The sequence below is a fragment of the Otolemur garnettii genome, unplaced genomic scaffold (assembly GCF_000181295.1).
Source record: "Otolemur garnettii isolate 467f Iridium unplaced genomic scaffold, OtoGar3 scaffold00054, whole genome shotgun sequence".
Classification (NCBI taxonomy): Eukaryota; Metazoa; Chordata; class Mammalia; order Primates; family Galagidae; genus Otolemur; species Otolemur garnettii.
The window spans coordinates 4,535,949-4,544,745 of record NW_003852449.1 but is presented as its reverse complement, the minus strand read 5'-3'; the positions used below and the strand labels follow the sequence as shown (position 1 = coordinate 4,544,745).

The 8,797-nt window shown below is 39.8% G+C and overlaps 1 protein-coding gene across 2 annotated transcripts in view; it reads right to left on the bottom strand.

Moving 5' to 3' along the window:
- Window positions 1–4,113: 4,113 nt before the first annotated feature.
- Window positions 4,114–8,797, bottom strand: part of MAP4K5 (mitogen-activated protein kinase kinase kinase kinase 5) — a 102,330-nt gene continuing 97,646 nt past the window's right edge. The window contains exons 32-33 of one of the 2 annotated variants that reach the window (XM_003792154.3): window positions 7,654–7,709; window positions 4,114–5,670 (exon numbers count right to left, since the gene is read on the bottom strand). In XM_003792154.3, coding sequence (XP_003792202.1) covers window positions 5,583–5,670; window positions 7,654–7,709 — 144 coding nt within the window. In that variant the 3' untranslated portion in view covers window positions 4,114–5,582. The remainder of the gene's footprint in view (window positions 5,671–7,653; window positions 7,710–8,797) is intronic. The other variant, XM_023514480.1, reaches the window with a different exon arrangement.

Sequence of the window (8,797 nt, the reverse complement as noted above, 5' to 3'; positions counted from 1 at the left end):
AAAAGAAAAGAAAAGAGAAAAAATGAAAAAAAAATTTTGGGATGTATGTCAAGAATTTTATTTGCTATATCAGAAATTGAAGTTTTCTGTTCTAAGTTGCTTTTGCCAACAGTTAGTGGTACTAGAAGTATAGAGATTCATGTGGGAACACAAAGTAATCTGTCTAGAATTATTTAGATATTAGTTGCCAATTATGAGTTTTACCTTACTAAGTCTTCCTAAAAAATATTGCATAGGTAAAGGGCCATAGTAAAACGGATGTAAAGTGATTATACTTCCATTAGGGCCTTTGAAATTCCAACTTTACAGATATTAGGAAGTAGGTTGTTAAGGGAGAATGACACACACATGAAAGGAGACATCCTTGTCATTTACATTGTCTTAGATGGCATTTAGCCCGTTAGAGGTTATATTTAAAGTGGTCACTTGATTGTCTTTAGAAATATTCATCTACTTGATGTCTTTCTGCTTTGAATTAATTCTTCCATATTCTGTCATGCTGGGGTTAGAACTCTCAAACCACACTTCCAGAATCCATTCCAGGGAGGTTCCACCAACTGGGGACAGGAAGAGAGGGATAGCAGGAGAAAAACTTGTTTCTTCCTTTCTTGGAGGTTCCCTCTGGCTGCAGACTCTTTTTGCCCTTCCAGAACCAGCTTTATGACACACCTTCAGAGCCATCATCCAGACAGCTCCCTCTACTCCAGGGCTGAGTCCCAGCTTCATGAAGCCCTTCCTCTGAGCTCCTGGGGAGCCAGGGGCAGCCGGGCAGCAGCCCTTCCTCAGAGCTCAGAGCACCAATATTGTGGGTCTCTGCTCGGAGCCCCCAGGGCCGAGCAATCCCGCTCATCCTATTGGTGGTAATGGCTTTTCATAGTGATCCCCATCCTATTCTTGCTTTTTCAATTAAAATAGTGTAGTTTCTGTTTTGTTTTCTAGATCCTGTTAGACCTATGCTCCAATCTATTTAAATAATTTACTCACAATACTGACCTCATTTTCAGAAACAGAGCAGGTATTCGCCATTTATCTTTATTTTACAGAAAAGACTTTTAGAGCCAAAGTTTTCTTAAGAGTTCTATCCATGAAGGAGTCACTCCATTACTGCCTCATGCCCTTCATTCCATGTGTAGTTTGACACAACAAATATTTGCTAAACACATGTTTCTTGATACTCTGTGTCAGGAACTGTTAGGTGCTGGGGATTCAAATATAAGTAGCATTGCTCCTTATTCTTAAGAGAGAAAAGAAATGACACCCACCACATGGAGCTTCATTAAGTTGGCTGGGAAATCCTGGAGAAGGTGATTTTAGAATTGGGCTTTAAGGAACTTAAATGGACGTTGTTATCCAATGTGGCTTTTCTGAAACCCCAAACTGAGATGACTGGAGACTTGAATGTCTGGTGCCGAGCCAGTGCTTTACACACAGCATTCACGCGCTGGATGGCAGGGTGCCCTGACAGGTGCTCAGTGACTCAACAAACCTCCTCTAACTTCCTGCATCCCTTGGTCACCACAAGATAATCACAATGAAATAACTAGTCGGGGAAGACATGGCTTTGAGAAACATGACCAGCCATATACCCCAAATTAAACGTTGTATTTATAGTGTGCTAAATGTTACACTTACCAAAATTACTGAGGAAAGAACATGTGGTTAAATATCATAATGATTTAATTAACTGTTTCACTCACGTACTCAGGTTTTGTTTTCCCAAGTGGTGGTTTATAGCTACACCAGACATCTGTAGCCTTTACCAGCCCAGCATCCGCCTGGCGCAGTGACTCACACCTGTGGTCTCTAGGAGGCCAAGGCGGGTGGACTGTTTAAGCTCAGAGGAGTCTGAGACCAACCTGAACAAGAGATAGATCCCATCTCTACTACAAAGAGAAAAAACTACCTCAGTGCAGTGGCGCAGGCCTGCAGTCTGAGCTCCTTGGGAGGTTGAGGGGCGAGGAGGACTGCTCAAGCCCAAGTTGGAGGTTGCTAGGAGCTGTGATGATGACACACCACTTTATTCAGGGTGACAGAGTAAGACTGCCTCAAAAAAAAAATCTTCTGTCCATTTTTCTGTTGGGTTGTCTGCCTTTTTTTCCTCCTATATTTATCTTTTTTACCTCAATAGATTTAGAAGTAACAGGTGTTTTTTTGGTACATGGATGAATTGCATAATGCTGGGTCAGGGCTTTTACCCATCACCAGAATGGCGTACGCTGCCATTGACATTGAGTATTCCCGCTTCTCCACCTCAGCATCACAAGTCCCTCACTCCTATTTTCTGGGATCTCTAAAATAAACTACACCATGTTCTGACTTAGGCATTGTTACATGAGGAACGTCTTCCTCTGCTGAGATGCGTCAGATTTTATTGGTTTAATCTTCCTGGAGCAGAGCCGGCAGGATCTTCATAGAGGCTGCAGTGTCCTCCGTGCCTGGTGCAGTGCTCTTCTTCAGATAACTCCATCCCCCTCATCTCCCGTGCTGAATCCCACTTTCTGCACCCACGTCTTCATCTTGCTTGGTGTGTGCCCTTATTTTTATGTGGTTCATTATGAAATTTCAAGGACAGTGGGATCAGAGAAGATCTGGAGTGTTTCCAGAGAAAAAAGTGCAGGTCAGATACCAAGGATAAGAATTAGAATGGCTTCAAGTTTCTATAGAAGCAATGCCTTCAAACTTCTCAAAGAAATTTCCAACCCAAAATTCCAAGTAAATGTTACATAATGGTAAAATGAAGATGTTTTTAGTCATACAAAGTCTCAACAGATTTACCTCCCATTTGCCCTTTCTCAAGGATGTGTTTCATGCATGAGATTTCCCTCCCATGTGCCATGGTCCAGAAGAGATCTCTGTCATCCACTGTGTGCTTTCAACCTAGAATATGGCATTCTTCAGTACAGGAGACGCTTGCTGAAACACTCCGTTGATTTCTCCTTTCTTTTCAATACAATACTTTTGGAACTCTGGGGGATTGGATAGTGGGCCTGCTGGGCTAATTTTTCTTTAATATTTCCATTTATTTGTCTTTTTTCTTTACTGTTTGGGAAATTTCCTCAACTTTATATTCTAAGCCTTCTATTATTATTCAGCAATGCTATAATATTGTCCAAGAGCTCTTTTTGTTTTCTGAAAGTTCTTTTTAAAAAGTATCCTGTTTTGGGTGGCACCTGTGGCCCAAGGAGTAGGGCGCCAGTCCCATATACCAGAGGTGGTGGGTTCAAACCTGGCCTAGGCTAAAAACTGAAAAGAAAAAAAAAAGTATCCTGCTTCGACGCATGGTTCCAACAACTTTCTGAAGGTATTTTTTCTTTTGACATTTTCCTTATCCTGCACGTTCCCTTTATGTGCTTTCACCCTATTTTCTCTCTTTCCTGCATAGGCTTTGCTCAGATTTCTTACAATTCTTGGTTGCTTGCTCATTTTGTTTTGCTCTGTCTACTTGTTTTTAATCATGGGCTGACAGCAAGCGCTGGATGGGAGGTGTGGGATGGTGGGCATGGCTGCTGTGATTTTCACTAGCGTTAAAGCACTAGGGTGCCTCTGACATTGGGATTTTTTTTTTTTTTTTTTTTTTTTTGAGACAGAGTTTCACTATGTCGCCCTTGGTAGAGTGCCATGGTGCCATAGCTCACAGCAACTTCAAACTTTTGGGGTTAAGCGATTCTCTTGCTTCAGACTCCCAAATAGCTGGGACTACAAGTGCCTGCCACAGCACCTGGCTATTTTGTTTCTCGTTATTGTTGTCATTGTTGTTTAGAAGGCCCAGGCCAGCCCTGGTGTATGTGGACGGCACTCTAACCACTGAGCTATGGGTGCTGAGCTTGACATCAGGATCTTAATGAGGTCTTTTCACTTACATTGACCAGATTTCACAAACAAGACTCTTCCAATATTTTGCTAGGGTGGTGAAGATCTGGCTGCCAGGATTCAGTGATAAAGGAGGGAACTGGTCGCTGAATCCATCATACAGGTGTTCCCTGTTTTGAGGATCGACCCTGCCATCTGCCGTATCTGGTGTTCCTCAGTCCAGAGGAGCCATCTAAAACATCCGAAATAAACAGCCACACACATGTAATGTGCATTTTTAAAGAACAAATAACTTTATATTTCATTTGTGTAACATTTTATTGTTTGCATTTGCATAGTGAAAGCACAGAGTCAGAAGACTCATGGTCTGGCTCAACCACTAACTTGGTATGTGAACTGGGTAGTTCTCTTAACTTTGCTAAACCCTTTCCTCATCTGAAAAATGGAGACAATAGTAATAATTATTTTATAGACCTGCTATATATTGACTGAGAAAGTTATACTGTTTTCCTCTCAAGTAAATGGTGAGAATAATTCTACAGTCTGCCACTGCTAACTACTTGCTCATCATCTCAATGCTGACTGTTCTCGACAACTGCATTAAGACAAGTACCAATGTAACGCTTTAATTTTGAATACTAACAACAGCAAGAGAAAAATAAACTAAAAATTGACCCATCCTTTCTTATTTTTAGAACACTGGCTTTTACAATACTTATTTATACTATCCCATCATGAATTCAATTCATTAAAACATTTTTTTCTCTTTAAACCTACTCAGAACGACACCTACATATAAGAAAAGCCCAAGATTATATGTGTAATTACTTTATAGTTTCCCCTCTGGCACAGTATAAGTAAAATACATATTGTGGGCAGTTAAATACTTTCCCCTACGTTACGGATGATAATATGTATGAAGATTAATTTCTTATGCACTCTCCCTAACGTAAACAAATCGCAGGTATATTGGACTGCTTGTCAAGAATACGTTACACATGGCAGCCACACCCAGACATAGACACCCCTTCTAAGGAGATTTCAAACATCATCAGCATCTTCCATAAGTTTGTAGTTAAAATGTAAAACTCCCTTTAAAATTTTGCATGAAAGTGTATTACAAAATACTTTTGTTAAACAAAATTGCATGTATGTGTTGAACCTCCAAAGTACTACTTTTGAAAAGTAAACAAAATTTTTATACATTATAAAACAAGCTGCTCTGCAACCCTCCTTTGCTAAAAGTTAGACACATTACACCACTCCAGCAAGAGATTAATAAATAAAGATTAAATATTCTATTTTACAAAAACATACAGAATGGCCAATAAAAAAGTGAAAGGCTTGTTTGATCATTTCTTTATCAAATTATGTTCACTAAGAAGGAGTAAGGCATGGTATAAAATGATAAAACAGTAACTAAATTTATCTTTCAAGATAATCACATGAGTTATCTAAAAAATACCATGGCACCCTTGTTACAAACATTATTTTTTTTAAAAAAAGACTGTGTTTCCTGGAACTAGAGTACTATTTGTCTCATAGCTTTTATTAAGCAAACTTGATATAACCACCACATAGTGGCAAGAGATAGACTAGCTGTTTCCAGCTGTAGAAAATATTGAATTCTCCCTAAAATACAGATCGCTTGAGATATAACCCATAACAGTTAAAGCAAGTCATAGTACAGTTTGTGTTGAATTTCCTTAAAATACTTTTGCTTTCCAGAGAGCATATTCATTTTCCTGTCATTTAAGACCAGTTTCTGTTGCTTAGTAACTATTTTCATGTCCAGCCAAGATGTAGAGATTGCTGTGTGCAGTAGGGTTTTCTGTTGGCCGACTTTCCAAAACGACAACCCTGTAATGAAACCAAAAAAGGCTCATAAAATTACATAAAAATCACAGATACACAAATTCAGTTTTACAATATAAAGCTTAAAGATGCAACTTTATAAGAATCGATGAATATAAAATATTGAGAACATTTTAGTCTTATTCCAACTAAAACCAAACTTGCCTAGTCATATATGCCAACAAAAAGTATAATAATAATAATAATGACGATGATAATGCTTTAAAAGTGTACTCTCACAGAAAAGGATGAAAGGAGGGCGGAGAAAATAAAATAGAAAGTGAAGAGACTCATCCAAACTACTCTTCAAAGCATGAGAAAATAAACGCTTAAAAGAAAAAGTGTTTCTGAAAGGAGGCTCTTCTCCTTCCTCTCTGGAACAAAAGTGAAGAAAGTAATCCAATCACAAGACTGAGAGAAAGAAAGAAAAACCTCAATCTAGTGCCTCGAGGAGTGTGAGAATGAACTCCCTTGTAAAGGAGCCACACAGATATTCTGATGCAGTTTTCTCCACATATGAACAGGCCTGCACAGAGAAGAAAGTTTACAGGGGGCGCAGGAGGAAAAACTGCACATAATTTTTATTTTTCTACTATATAAATTTTCTGTAGTTAGCATGTAACTTTTGTAATGAAAATAATAAAGTAATATATGCTTTATACTACACATTACAGAAAAGTAGGAGGATAAAATAAAATTACCTATGATCTAACTGCCCAATTAAACACTATTAATATTATTACATATTTAGGTTTTCTTGCGAAATGCAAACATTTATATTTAAACAACAAAATAATTTTTAATTACTTTTAAACTTAAGACAAATCGAAAACTTTTGTTAAGATAATCTTAAAATTGAGGAGATGCTCAAGTAAAAAGTGGAACAAGGGAAATGGTCTGAAAAAAGTAGTTTTTAAAAAGAGCATACAATGGTGATAAAGTAGAGAATGCAGAGTAAGAAAGGGGTGGAAATGAAGACGACTGGGAGGGGCAGAAGGAACCAGGAACTGGGAAACACTCTCCGGACGCCAGCCTTCCAGCCAGCGATCCCCACACTGCGTCTGGGTGAAGAGCCACTTCCACCAGGGTCACTGGAGGACTGGGGTGGGGGCACTCTTCTGTCAGCCCTTCCCGCAGAGGCAAAGAGACTCCCGTTCTAGTTTTTAGAATCCCAGACCAGGAGATCCTCTTTCTGTTGGACCAGTTACTAAGTTGCCATGCTTTGTGGGCTTACCTTTCCTACTCAGTAAAGTCGTCATCATTTTTCAAAAAAAATCCCTTTTCTGCTTATAAAACTCTCTTGGAAATTTTTATGGCGTTTTAACTCTAGATCCTCCCATGTACAAGTACCTAATTTTTAAGAAATAAACGTGTGGACTTGAGAATCTCAGGCCAGCTGCGTGCTGCTATAGCCAGTGTTGCTGCACTAACACCTTCTAGTAGAGACAGAAGGAAAGGGCACTTTCTTAGTTACAGAGGTAGACAACAGACCTGGGAGAACAAAAGCTCCTGCATTTTTTCGTAAGATGGCCTAGTTTTGGAACTTGTCTTTCATTTTGATCAGGATAAGACTTCATAATTCCTTCTAACTTAGACTGACCTCAGAAACTGAGTTGAACATTTTGTGATATAAAAGCAAATATCAAGAGGTCCGTATGTGTAATAGTTAAAAGAAGGTAATACACCAGGAGGAAATTGTGAAAATAAAGGAGCCCCAAATGGGTATCATGACGCTGGAGATATAAACACATTTTGTTTTGGCTGAATACAAAGTTCTCTAGAATCATGATCTTCACACTGATCACGAGGACTGCCTAAATCAACTTATTAAAATGCCAACCACTCTCTCCATAAAGAAATGGAGACATTTCTCTAAGTCAGTGAGTCCTCTAAGAATTCTGTTTGCAATACATTTACAGGCTGACAGTATAATTCAGAGCACCACCTTTGAATTCTTTGGTAATTAAATTAAAGCAACCAAACTATTACCTGTCTGATCCTAGTAAGCGGAAAACTCTTGTTTCATCGGAAATTTCCTGGGTAACCTATGAAAGAAAACATTTATTAGTAACACCTTACTCTCCACAGTGCTTAAATACTAATTAAAAAATAACTCAGAAGAATTATTAAACAGAATGAACACTTTTATTTGATAGACTCAATTCCTTAAATAAATTTCATTAAGCTTTTGGCTGCCTAATAGTAGAAATAAACCGATATTTATGTAATATTTGGTATGGTTCAGCACTCTCCTTACAAGAACTCTTTGTAGTATGCATTCATTATTGAGGAAGAAACTAAGATTGAGAGAGGTTAAGTAATTTGCTCAAGGTCATGTAACTGGCAGAATCAAGATCTGAATAAGGTTGACAATATTGTGAAGCCCTGGCTCCTTCCTTTATAGCAGTGTGGACGCTGGAGGCCCCACCCTGTAGCCCCTCTAATGCAGCCGGGTTGTGGTGGGCCATCGTCTAAGGATGCACCCCCCACCTTAGGGTGCACTCCCACCTTAGTGCATGTACTCCCCATGTTAGTGAGTGCACCCCCACATTAGCTCACACCCCCATTAGCGTGAATGCCCACGTTACTGAGTGCATCCTCCACGTTAGCACAAATGTCCACATTAGCAAGCGCACCTCCCATGTTAGTGTGTACTCCCCCCTTTAGCACATACCCCACCTTAGCGTGTACCCCCACCCTAGTGCACACGTCCAGGGTAGCGCGAATGCCACCTTCGCATGCACCTCAGTATTAGAACACCTGCAGAAGGCGCTCAGCCGTGGGCAGACATTATTCCAAAGTGTGGGGCGTCTGACCCACCACAGCAACCTCTGACCAACATGGTGACAGCTGCCACAGAAACGCACCAGCTTCCCACAAACAGGCGAGGCAAGCTGAGGCGCGTCTGCCCAATCCTCAGGTGCTACTGGCGTGGCGCTGGGTGCCCTCGCGAGGGCAAGCTTCTTAATGTGCTCTTGATTGGATCTGTGCTCCTTTTCATTTTACATTCCTCACTCCAGCACTCATTTTCTGGAATCTACTCTCAAATAAACCAACCACCTGCATTTGAGTCCTTGTCTGCTTTTAGGGGAATCCAAACTAAGACACTGGGGATATAAAATAAGTATAAAAA